The sequence below is a fragment of the Heterocephalus glaber genome, unplaced genomic scaffold (assembly GCF_053883595.1).
Source record: "Heterocephalus glaber isolate CG9 unplaced genomic scaffold, H.glaber_assembly_v1.0 deba00000347, whole genome shotgun sequence".
Lineage (NCBI taxonomy): Eukaryota > Metazoa > Chordata > Mammalia > Rodentia > Bathyergidae > Heterocephalus > Heterocephalus glaber.
In genome coordinates, this window is record NW_028258143.1 from 29388259 (window position 1) to 29400681 (window position 12423).

The window sequence follows — 12423 nt, forward strand, 5'->3', positions numbered from 1 at the left end:
ATGGTCACCCGGCCGTCTGTCCAGGGCACTTGGGCCACTCTTGACACCAGTAAACCCTCCCAGCCTGTCTCCCTCACCTCCGTGAGGCAAAATGATTTTCAACACCTTTTGTCCAACATATTTTGGACATCAGCCCTTCTGCATTTTTCCCTTGTCTCCTGATTTTCCTCCTGGTATAAACTTCCCCCGTCCAATTTTGATGTCTAAGCAACAGCTATGAACTTATTAATGGATATTTAAGATCCACCTTCTCATTGCCATAGATACCAACCACTGCAATAAAAAAATACATGTCATTGCTCGTAGGATAGATTTGAATAATGGGGTCAGACAGCATGGATATTTTAAAACTATGCATTATTTAAAACATATTGCCCAACTGTACTGCAGAAACGTACCAATTTGTAGCTGGACATGGTGGCACTTGCCTATAACCCCAGCACTCAGGAGGCTAAGGCAGGAGGATCATCACGGGTTTGAGACCAGCCTGGGCTACATAGTGAATTCATACTGAATACATACTGAATACGTAGTGAGACCCCCCCCCATCACAAAAAATGTACTGGTTTATATTCCATCTCATGGTGAATGGAGAAGGCCCATCCCAGTGCACCTTCACAAACTGAGAGTGAACTTTTAAAAATCTGTCTGGGCAGAAAGTAGAAATCAGCCTACATTCTGAGTGTCCCCCCCCTTCTCTCTTTGCACCCCAGTTCCTCCTGAACTTTATTGGCCAAGGGCCGGCCGGCTACGGACCCTTCTGTGCAGAGCGCCTGCGGCGCACCTGTGCCAATGGGGTGCGCACGGAGCCCCCCACCTGGCTGGAGCTGCAGGTAGGGACTGGCAGGGGTGGTGGTGGGCAGTGTGGGGTGGCACAGGCCCCTGACCCCTGTAGCACAGCTGGTGGGGTGACCTGCCCTCAGTGTTCTTCCATCTCCTCCAAGGCATCTTCTGGCCAAGGTCCCTTGAACCCCAGGACTTGAACTCCCCATATCTAAATCCATCATCCTTTCTGCCCTCCTGGGTGAGGGGGAAATGAATCTGATGTGTCCACCAATGTGATTGGCAAGATTACCCCTCCAGAGGCACTGGGCTTGTCAGGAAGGCAGTGGTCCTGCTGAGGCTGTCACCGCTGGCACATTGCTTCTGGGAACCAGTGCCAACTTGTCCTTCTGTGGCAGCTGGGACACCTGCCAATGCCAGAAGTGTCCTCGGGAAGGGTCACTCTGAGCACTCAGGGTGGAGGGCCACCCTGCACTGGCTCTACCCCCATCTTTGGTCCCAACCCAAGCCTAGAAGCTGTGTGTGGCCCTGTGGTGCCCTGTACTGGGGTCTAAGGGTCACCTCCAGAGAACCCCCATCCTGCTCACACCCCACAACCCAAACCTGCAGAAGCTCCCTCCCACGAGCCCCAGAATTGCAGGTGAACTTGTAGCAGCTGTGAATATTCACATAGTGCTGTACATAGGAGCCCAGGACCCAAAAATGTCCCAAGGAGTTGCTTTGTGTGAGTCTGAGTCACTTAACCTCACCAAACTGAGTTTTCTTCTGAAAGTAGGACCATCACAGCCTGTGTTACAGACCCCAGGGCTGCTGAGGCAAACCTGGAGAAGCTCGAAAACCCTAGATATGCATGGCAGCATTGTTTTTGCCCCTGGCCAGCTGCCTGAACTTTGTTGTTGTTGTTGTTGTTTTTTATTTTGTATTAAATTCTTTTATTGGTACATTGTAGGTATACAACACAAATTACATTTCTCATTGGGAATTGTACCTTTACATAATGCATCTTGGTTCTTATTTTTTCCCCATTCCTAGCCCTCCCTTCACGCCCTCCACCCTTCCCTATTTACAAAGATGAACTTTGTTAGCATGGTGCTGAGCCACAGCTACCCTGAGGCTCTGGAAGGCTCCACCCTTGGGGACCCGGGAGGGTGGACAGGTGGGGTGAGGATGGTGAGCAGGCCTCCAGTCCAAGGCTTCATGGATCCAAGGTAGTCAGCCAGGGCCTCCACCCAGAGGGTTCTGAGCCTTCATCTGCTCCTAGGCTGTCAAGTCTAAGAAGCACATTCCCATCCAAGTGATCCTGGTGACTGGACAGAACCTGACTGTCACAGTGGACTCAGCCTCCACGTCTTGGGAAGTCTGCCTGCATATCGCCCAACAGCAGGACCTCATCGACCACCTGGGCTTCTCCCTCCAGGTTGCTGTGTATGACAAGGTACTGACCAGGTACCAAGGCACCACAGCCCAAGTGACAGAGCCAGCACTGATCTCTGCCTTCTTGGGAGGGGCCACAGGGAGGTGTGTCTGGAACTGGTGTGCCCCTCCCAGCCCCCTCCACATCCCGTGCTGAGAGTGGCTGTCCCCGGGGGTGTGGCATACAGCAGCTGCTCACCCCTGGGCCCCTGGTTCTGTCCTCAGTTCTGGTCCTTGGGCAGTGGGAAAGACCATGTGATGGATGCCGTGGCCCGGTGTGAACAGCTGACCCAGGAGAGGGGCGAGAGCCAGCGGCAGTCCCCCTGGCGCATCTACTTCCGGAAGGAGTTCTTCACCCCCTGGCATGACTCCCAGGAAGACCCTATCAGCACCAAGCTCATTTACCGTCAAATCCTCCATGGAGTCTGGTCTGGCGAGTACAGCTTCGAGAGGGTGAGGAGCCGGAAGAGGAACCACATTCAGGGGCCAGCCTGGCCTGTGGCCTCCTAGGCCTGGCCTCCTTGTCCTCCTCCCTTGGACCAAAGCTTTGCTCAAGCATCTGGGGCTTTAGTAGCAGCAGCAGCAGGCAGGCGAGGCCACCCCACCTCCCTGTCAGCCCCAGGCCAGAGTGCCCTCACTCAGCAGCTGTCTATGGAGTAGCAGGGGCTGGGAATCAGGAATGTGGCCCTGGAGCCCAGGTGCCCAAGTTCAAGTCCCACTTATGTCTCCCTGGCAGTGTGACCTTGGGAAGTCTTGTCACCTCCCAAGCCTAGGGCCCACATATGGATGCACAGAGTGCCGTGTAGTTGTGAGAACTGAGTTATGAGAACTGAGGACAAGGGACAGTGAGGGGGCAGCTAAGTTCAATGAGCAACAGATGCAAACTTCTCTGAACCAAGTCTGGAGGATGCTGCCTAGGGAGCCAAGGCGGCCACTGCTGTCCTGGAAACCTGCCTGGAAGGGGCATGGGCAGGGAGCAGTGGGCCCAGGGCTATAGTAGTGGCCACTGGTCTCCTGTGTGAGGCAAGACTGGAGCCAAAGCAGCATAAGGTCTTGTCTGACTGCACCCCATGCAGGCCAGCAACTCAGAGAGGAGCCCCTTGTCTTCACCAGAAGTCTCAGATGCCCAGAACCCCCTGGTGCTACAGGAGCAGTGGGGCCCCACTTGGGCCCGTGTGGCTGGCCCTGCCAAGAGGAGGTGGCAAGATGAGGTGGCTGTTCCTGCTGCCCAGTCCTCTTGAGTGTCTGGTCAGATGCACTGCAAGAGACAGGAGCTGGCCATGGGGCAGGGGCTAGACAGGGGCTCTCACTTGCCTCCCCTCTCCCGTGTGCCCCACACTGTGCAGGAAGAAGACCTGGTGGAACTGCTTGCCCGGCACTGCCACGTGCAGCTGGGTGCCTCATCGGGGACTGAGGCTGTCCGGGACCTACTGCCCAGCTGCATCCCCCCCAAGCTGTACAAGACCAAGCCCCCAGAAAAGTGGGCTAGCCTCGTCACTGCTGCTCAAGCCAAGGTCAGCCCTGAGCCCACCTGCAGGGTGGTGGAGCCCTAGGGATGGATTCCTCACCCTCTGCACAACAGAAAAGTTTAAACCTGACAGTTAGGGCAGCCCTGACCATGAGGTTTACAGTCTTTCTCAGTTCAGTCCCCAAGCACAGGCCCTGTCACTTGCCCTCCTCCATCTAAGCTGGGATCACTGGTGGGCCCCATGACAGTCTGCACTGCAGCACTGCAAGGCCCTGGCATCTCTGCCACCAACTGCTGCCATACCATAGCCTCAGAACAGTCCTGCCTCAGTGGGCTCCCTTCCTGTGCCCAGGCCTCTCGATGTCCCCTCCCAGGACACATCAGGGACACCCTAAATGCCTGGTACACAGTACATCTGGCCAAGTCCCCCTTCAGATAAGATGCATCCATTTACACCCCCAAAGTCACTTTTTAAAGTAGAAACAAGGGAAATAACATCTGACCCAACAAACAGGGAAAGGAAAGCTTGCTGTGGACACCATGCCATGGAGGTAGGAGAGAGGGGTCAGAAGAGGAGGGAGGCAAGCCATAAGAAGGAGAGAAGTGGAGGGGAAGGTGCAGAGGGAGGCCCACAAGACGCCCTCAACTATGTCTAAGAACCCTGAAGCAGAAAGAGAGAGGACTCGGGTCAGGGTCAGGGTCAGGGTCAGGACTCAGGGTCATGCAGCAAGATGGCCTTACTCATGGAGCCAGAGCCACAGGCATGCACTGCCAAGAGCAAGCCATGTTGGTCAGCTTTCCACCACTGTGCCAGAATACTAGTCTTAAAAGGAGGAAAGGTTCATTTTGGCTCAGGTGTCAAAGTGTTCAATCCATGGTCAGTTGGCTCTATTTTTAGGGTGGGCCAGAACATCATGGCAGGGAGCATATGGTGCAGCAAAGCGGCTTCCTCACAGACAGGAAGCAAAGCAGGGGGAGGTCCCAGTATCTCTTGAAGAACACAGCCCAGGGACCCAGATTCCTTCTATCCAGTCCCACCTCCTAAGCTGCTACCACCTGCCAGTAGTAGCACCATGGTCTTGGGGGTACATCTAAGATCCAAGCCATTCCAAGGCCCAGGCTGGGACCTGCAGGTACATGGACTCGTGGACAACCGGCGGCAGCAAAGCCTCTGGAACACTGCTGCTAATGAGGGGATGGCCTGCTACCCTCTGCAGGAGCCTTCTGAAGGGGACTCTCCCAGGACCCAGTTGGGCTGAGCCAACCCTGACACACACCCAGAGCATCCTTTACCAGGCACTGGCTTTCTATTAGGCAGAAGCTTCACAAAACAATCTATCAAATAATCACCCTACATACTGAACAAGGAACTAGCTACAGGAGCCTGGGTGATGGCACTGACACCTGGGATCCTCCCACAGGCTCTGTACACCCAGACAGGAGCAACAGCGCTGGCTGTGCGGCAGCAGGTAGTGGATGCCGCCCGTCTGCAATGGCCACTGCTCTTCTCTCGGCTCTTTGAAGTCACCACACTCTCCGGTAATGGCTCTGATGGGGTGAGGCGAGTATGGGCTGGGCACCCAGGGACAGGTGCAGCCCTCACTCCGGTCTCCTCGGGCCAGGGCCCCGCCTCCCCAAGACACAGCTGATCTTGGCCATCAACTGGAAGGGGCTACATTTCCTGGACCAGCGAGGGAGGATGCTGCTGGAACTCTTCTTCCCAGAGGTCACAAGTCTGGTCACCAACAGGTGAGGGCCTCTTCCCTCTTCTCACTCTCCTCACAAACTGAGACCTGGGGAGACAGGATAAGAGTGGTGTTGTCCCCAGAAGCTGGCTGGAGTGCAGAGACAGTCCACATGTATGGTGGCCACTGGTCCTGGGAATACTATATCACCCCCACCCCATACCAGGTCACACTGCCCATTAAGTACCATATCTGTAGTCCTGCTTTGTTTGGTTCTCCACTGTCTTAGTTACTTTTTTCATTGCTGAGACAAAAAACCCAACACTCACAAGTTAAGGGAGGAAAGGTTTATTTAGCTCACAGTTTAAGGAGGTTTTTGTCCATAATCGGCTGGCTCCAAGACAGGGTGGCATCACAGAGGGGCAGCAGTTCATGGTGGACAGAAGACAGCAAAAGCAAGCAAGCAAGCAAAAAAAAAAAAAAAAAATGCAAGCAATCAAGGGACCTTAGCAGCTTCTTTTTACCCCCCCCCCTTTTTTTTTTTTTTTTGAGTACCAGGGATTGAACTTGGGACCTTGTGCTTGCAAGGCAAGCGGCGGAACCACTGAGCTAAATCCCCAGCCTTTCTACCCCTTTTATACTCTCTCTTGGCTGCCAGGATGAGGACGGTGCCAAGCCGATCAGTGGACTGATTTAGTAATCACACACCCTTAATCCCAGCATCACACACTCTAGATTCAGCCACCTCTGAAAAGGCCCACCTATGACCACATGAGGCTTTGTGGGGACATCTAGACCCAAACCATAGCATCCACAAAACCCAGCCCTACTGGGAAGGTGATGGAGCACAACAACTTTCCAGCATGCAAACACTTAGCAGTTTCCTTCCCTGCTTGTGGGTGAGAACTGGCTACGAAGGACAGATAGCTCATCTCTGAGAGGAGTGAGGGACCAGACAGCCTACCAAACACCAGCACCACGGTTGTCCTGGATCCTGGGACTCCTCCAAGCCTTTTGAGAAGTCCCACCATGTCCTACTGGAATGCTGCTAGGTTAAACCCCACCCCAGTGTGGCATGACTATTGTAACTGTCACCACTGTTGGGCAGCCTGGGGCACACCAGCCACCATTCACTGAGGCTGACCATGTTGAACAATTCTTGGTTCCCATGAAGTCCTCCTGGCACCGTCCATTGTGCAGATGAGGAAAGTGAGGCACAGAGCTAAGGTCGCTCGCCAGGGCTCCAGAGCTAGCTGCAGCAGAACCAGCTCCTCCTCTCAGCACTAACATTCTTTGCAGTGCCCACCCCAGAGCTAACCCAACCCTCTTGGGCCCTGAGCCCTGGTAGTCACTTGATCACCACACACAGTGGTGGCTGGCACCTGGGCCAACCTAGGCTCAGACTCTGGCCCTGCCAGTGTTCCAGAGAAGCTACCCCTTGGCTGTGACTCTGGAGGGCTGCCCTTCTGGGCTGTCGAGGTGCTAAAACAGGGGAGGCAGGGAGCACATCACACCACATCCTTCCTCCTTCCCCACAGGGAATCCCGGGGTGGCCAGAGACTGCTGCTTTCCACGCTGCATGCAGAAGAGTACGAGTTCACCACTCCCAGCAGCGTGGCAGTCGCTGAGCTGGTGGCTCTGTTCCTGGAGGGCCTGAAGGAGAGGTCCGTGTTTGCCATGGCCCTGCAGGACAGGAAGACCACAGGTGCTGCTGGGGGGCTGCCCTAGGCCCACTGGGCCCAGCTGGCCCGTCTTCACACCGAAGCAGCAATGCAGTGCAGAACGGACTCAGAAACCAACCAAGGGAGGGAGGGCCGGGTCCCCACACTTTATGGGGTGGTGTTAGCAAGGCCGTGCCTTCCATCAGCTGGTATTTCCTCTCCTGCACCCTGGAAACTGGGGGTGCCACAGGAAACGATCTCAAATCCTCCGGAGCCAGCCCTGCCTGCAGAAACACAGGCAGGGCGGATCCCCATCTGAGGCTTGAGCACCATTCCCATGTGGGGCCACTTCATCATTCCGTGGTACAGACATGCCTTGGAGAGCGAAGTAGCTCACCCAGGGTCTCACCAGCCAGAGTTGGGACCAGCCACGGCAGGTGTACCAAGACCCAGGACCCGTGGCCTGTGTGGGCAAAGTGGAGGTGCAGCTCATGCAGGGATTAAGGAGAGGGGGTCAGGGATGAGGAGTGAGGGGCAGTGAAAAGCACTGCACTCACTTGGTCCTCACAGCCACCAGGAGGAGGAGCGGCTTTTACCTCCATTTCACAGAGCAGGAAATGGGCTCCCTGTGCCCACCTCACAGGCCAGGCTCCTGGGCAGGGCAGGCCTATCTCAAGGTCAGGGCTAAGTAAGAGGCTTGACTCGTTTCCAAGTGGCCTTGAACCCACACTCTGTGCCTCAGTTTCCTCATCTGCCAAGGGAGACACCCATGAAAGCCAGCATAGCCTCAGGCCCCTGCAGAGCCCTCAACAAACATCGCTTCTTTGTCCCTTTGTGTGTCCTGGACCTGCAGATGATGTCACCCTCCTGCCCTTCAAGAAGGGGGACTTGCTGGTCCTGACCAAGAAGCAAGGACTGCTGGTTTCTGAGAACTGGGCACTGGGCCAAAATGACAGGACAGGCAAGACGGGGCTGGTGCCCATGGCGTGCCTCTACACCATCCCCACGGTGATTAAGCCCTCCAGCCAGCTGCTGGTGAGTCGCACACTCATCACTGCCCCACTGAACACAGTAGGCACAGCTGGGTGCCCGGCCTAGGGACTGCACATCAGTCTGCATCCACCTCGAAGAGACCCAGAAGCTCTGTAGGGCACAGCCCCTCTGTCTCCTAGGCTGAATGTGAAGCGAGTGTGGTGTTTGCTTGGAGCTCCAAGCTTGGCACTTAGTAGGTGCCTCACAGATGCATGCCACCACCCTCTCCTGCTGGGGTATGACCTAGGGACAAACATCCTCCCCACCCTCAGCCTTAGTTTTAAGTGACCCCATGACTCCAGTGTGCCGGAGGCCCCTTCCACCCTAAGAACCTCCCCACCTCAAATTCCAAAGCAGCCTTTCGGAAGAGCCAGGAAGAGGCAGGCCTTTTTACATGCACACACTGAGTGCCAACCGTATGCCCTGTGCCTGTAGCACGGGGATGAATTCAGCAGCTCCAGCCCTCAGGGAGCGTGCAGACAAACTGATGGCAGGATGCACAGTGCCACTGAAAAGCAACACTGGTAGTTATAGGAACAAATGTAGGGTAGGGCTTTCCCTGGTTGGGGGAGGCATCCCTGAGGGGGTGGCTCTGAGGAGAGTGCCCTAGGGAAGGGCTGTGGGGGTCCTGAGAGGCCCAGGTGGACACCCCCTGAGAATGAGACCGGCCGGGCTCCAGCCATTGGCGCCAGTGGAAAGTGATTGGGAGAGGTTGAATCCCCAGGCTGAGGTCACATGGCAGGTGAAGCAGTGGGAGGCCAAGGCCAATCCAGCCTGTGGTCTGACCTTCCCAAGTCACAGAGGCCAGGGTTGCCTATGGAAAGGGCCTCATGGGAGTGGCTGCTGGGTACCCACAGGCCTGTGCCCCTACAGAGCTTGCTGGCCATGTCGCCGGAGAGGAGGAAGTTGGCAGCCCAAGAGGGGCTGCCCTCAGATCTGCTGCCGGAGGAACAGCCCAGGGAGAAGCCACACACCCTGGAGGAGTTCTCCTACAAGTTCTTCAGGTGCCCAACCACCCCTGGGGGCTGCAAGGAGGCCATGGGGCAGGTGTGGGCCTGCCATACTTTAGGGCAAGGCAGAGCCAGCAGGGACTTGCGGCAGGACAGGATCCCTGGTGCTCCCACAGCCACCCTGGGAGGTCACACAGTGAACCGAGGACAGCACAGTCCTCACGCCAGCTTCCTTCCCTGCAGGGCCCCGGAGAAGGAGACAGTGAGCAGAGCCATGATGCCCCTGGCCCGTACCCGGGGCCACCTGTGGTCCTACTCTATGGAGCCGCTGCGGCAGCCACTACTCAAGCATGTCCATGACAAAGCTGACCTGCGAGATGTCGCCTGCCAGATCTTCCTTGATATCCTTCCCTGCCAGCTGCCCTCACTGCCCACCAGCCTCCAGCACAGGCACCACGTCCCCTCCTGGGCCCACAGCTGCCCTGTGAGGGGTCAGGCTTCACCTCACAGAGCACAAGCTGGAGCCAGTGTCAGCTCCCTGTAGGGATGCTCAGAGATCAGTGTGGGGCCAGCACTGGGGATCAGTATGGGTCAGTGTTGGGGGTCAGTGTGGGTCAAGGTCAGGGTCACCATGTAGCCCTGGTCAAGGGTCAGCCTGGGGCCCCTAGAACTGTTCTCCTTGACAGTTGCACCCATCCTCAAGTACACAGGTGACTACCCATCTCGGCAGGCCTGGCCCACCCTGCAGCTCACAGACCAGATCTTCTCACTGGCCCTGCAGGAGCCATCCCTACAGGACGAGGTCTACTGCCAAATCCTCAAGCAGCTGACACACAACTCCAACAGGTCTTCGGGGACAACAGGGCAGAGGGCCCTGCCCACTGCCCAGGGGGAAGTGGCCTCTCGTGGTTGCCGGTGGTGGGGAGGCCTGCAGCCTAGCCTGCTCTCTCAGTGTCCTGGGGACAGTCAGCACATAGAGTAGACCTGCTGCATCCTGCCTGCGCCTCCCTCTCTCTGTATGACCTAGGCGGGCTTTGGCTTCTCCAGACTGCAGGGTCCATAAAACAAGCAGAGTGGAAGCCCTCCACATCTCCAGGGTGTGACAGCCCTGTGGCATGGGCAGTGGTGGCAGGCAGGTGTCCCATGCTCCTCCCTTGGCTGGACCCCCAGACCTCCAGGCCCAAGCAGGCTCACATCACTGCTCCCGGGGCCTGCCTGGCCTGGGTCCCCAGAAGGAGCCCTTCTCACTGATGGGTGCCACCCTCCAGGCACAGTGAGGAGCGAGGCTGGCAGCTGCTGTGGCTCTGCACAGGCCTCTTCCCTCCTGGAAAGGCACTGCTGCCCCACGCCCAGAAGTTCATAGACACTCGGAGGAAGAAGCTGTTGGCTCTGGACTGTAGCCGCCGCATCCAGAGGGTCCTGAGGTGAGCCCACCGCCTCATGTCTCTGAGGATCGCCATGGGCCCCGCCCAATGCCCCAGGATGTCATGTGTCAGGGGAGACCTACAGTGGGGTGGGCTTGGCATTCTCTCCAGAAATTAGTTTCAGTTTGGGGGTGGGACCTGAGCCACTGGGGAGAGGTAGGAAGGTGAGGCCCCAGAGGGCTCCAGGAGGTCCGGGAGGCTGTGGGAGGCTTCTGGCAGGCTCAGTGGAAGGTACCCTGCCTACAGTGTCCCTGCCCCACCTCCGCCCACCCAGGGACAAAATAACTCCCTGAAGCCCAGATGCCTCAGCCCAGCCCAGGTGGCCAAACCCAGAGGCCTGTCTCTCCAGTCCATGTGCCATCTCCCATCCCTACACAAGCAGAGGCTCTTCCTAGGCTGTCGGAGTCATCCCGCACATGTCTCACACCTCCTATGGCTGTGGGGAGGATGGGTGACCTGTGTGTGGTCGCATGTCTGTGGCAGCTGTCCTCATGGAGGGAGGTGGGCACTCTCAGAGAGGCCCTGCCAGAGTCCCTGCCCTGCCCACTACCATGGTGCATGAGAACAAACAGGACAGCATTGCCCACCTTCCTTCCTATGGGCATCCAGGCACCAGGCTTTCTGGGGCTGCTTCAGAACTGGGTCATCTGGGAGTCCAGACAAGCACACTTTTGTTATGGCCACCTCTGAGGCACATGTCAGTGCCACTAGGCCTGCATGTCCTGAGAAGTGTGAGGGGTGGGCACCCATCCACCCCCTACAGTAGCCACTTGGAGTTCTTCTGGCATCTGGCTTAGGGCCCCAGTAGAGGCAGGGGCAGGGGCAAAGGCAGGGGTGGCAAGGGGGGCACCTTCATTGTACACTCTCTGCTCAGGACAGGGCCCCGGAAGCAGCCCCCACATCAAGTCGAGGTGGAAGCTGCTGAGAAAAATGTCTCCCGAGTCTGCCATAAGATCTACTTCCCCAATGACACCAGCGAGGTGGGGCTCCTGGCCTGGTGTTCACAGCAGCATCCCCACCCACCCAGCCTGCTCCCTGCCCTCCACACTGTTCCCCCCCTTCCTACACCTGCCCCCAGGCTCCAGGCCAGACAGGGAGCACTGTCCTAAGGGAGCAGAGGCAGAGGGTGAGGACTGAGAGGGACTGCCAGTTCCAAAGGCAGCCAGGCCAAGGACACAGGAGAGAGGAGGCCAGAAGGATGGGCAGCAAGGTTGAATCCCAGGGTTTGGGGGTCCATCCGAGGACGATGGTGAGCAAGTGCCTGGGGTGGATATGCCCCGGGACAGAGGTGGGTGAGCAGGAGGCTTTGACTGAGAGGCAGCGAAGGACAGCAAGGCCAAGGGGACTGGGGCAGCCAGGACAGTGGTGGTGCCCTCGCACCTTCCCCAGCCTTGGGAACAGTTGAGTCCCTGTAACAGAAGTTTCCAGTCTTGTTGCAGGGTTCTCAAAGCAAGTTCCAAAGGCCAGGCCTCCTGGGAGGGTCCAAGGGACAGTGACAGCAGTGTGACCACCCAGGCGACTTTCTGGAAGGGAGGCCCACCCTTTCCAGCACAGAGCACAGCCAGCCACAAGAGTCACGCAGGAGCGCAAGCGCCAGGCTGTGAAGCCTGAGATAGCCTCCAGGAGCAGTCTGGCCCCATTCTGGCCCTGGGCCTTACCCGCTGCTCTCTGCCCAGATGCTGGAGGTGGGCACCAACAAGCGAGTGCGAGAAGTGTGCGAGCTCATCGCCACCAGGCTGCAGCTGGCCTCCTGGGAAGGCTGCAGCCTCTTCATCAAGATTGCGGATAAGGTGCGCAGTGGGCAGGCCAGGGGCTGGACAGATGCCGGTTGAGGGTCTCCCTCTGGGTGGTCTCCTGACGCCAGGGAGACTTCAGCCCATCCAGCACAGCTGTGCAGGCCCGGACCCCTCACTGCACAGCTGGGGCTGTCTAGGCAAAGAGGGTGGAGTCTCACAGCTGACCCTGACCCCATAGCATGGCCACCAGCAGTCCCGTTCTGACCCCAAC

The 12423-nt window shown here is 57.4% G+C and overlaps 1 protein-coding gene across 8 annotated transcripts in view; it reads left to right on the forward strand.

Moving 5' to 3' along the window:
* Positions 1-12423, forward strand: part of Myo7b (myosin VIIB) — a 100433-nt gene that overhangs the window by 84740 nt on the left and 3270 nt on the right. For all 8 annotated transcript variants that reach the window (XM_087198501.1, XM_087198486.1, XM_021266307.2 and 5 more), the window contains 14 exons: positions 714-833; positions 2045-2218; positions 2422-2649; positions 3543-3710; positions 5086-5203; positions 5287-5413; positions 6888-7054; positions 7864-8045; positions 8916-9046; positions 9236-9393; positions 9685-9838; positions 10261-10416; positions 11291-11396; positions 12093-12206. In XM_087198501.1, the coding sequence (XP_087054627.1) occupies positions 714-833; positions 2045-2218; positions 2422-2649; positions 3543-3710; positions 5086-5203; positions 5287-5413; positions 6888-7054; positions 7864-8045; positions 8916-9046; positions 9236-9393; positions 9685-9838; positions 10261-10416; positions 11291-11396; positions 12093-12206 (2103 nt within the window). The remainder of the gene's footprint in view (positions 1-713; positions 834-2044; positions 2219-2421; positions 2650-3542; positions 3711-5085; positions 5204-5286; positions 5414-6887; positions 7055-7863; positions 8046-8915; positions 9047-9235; positions 9394-9684; positions 9839-10260; positions 10417-11290; positions 11397-12092; positions 12207-12423) is intronic.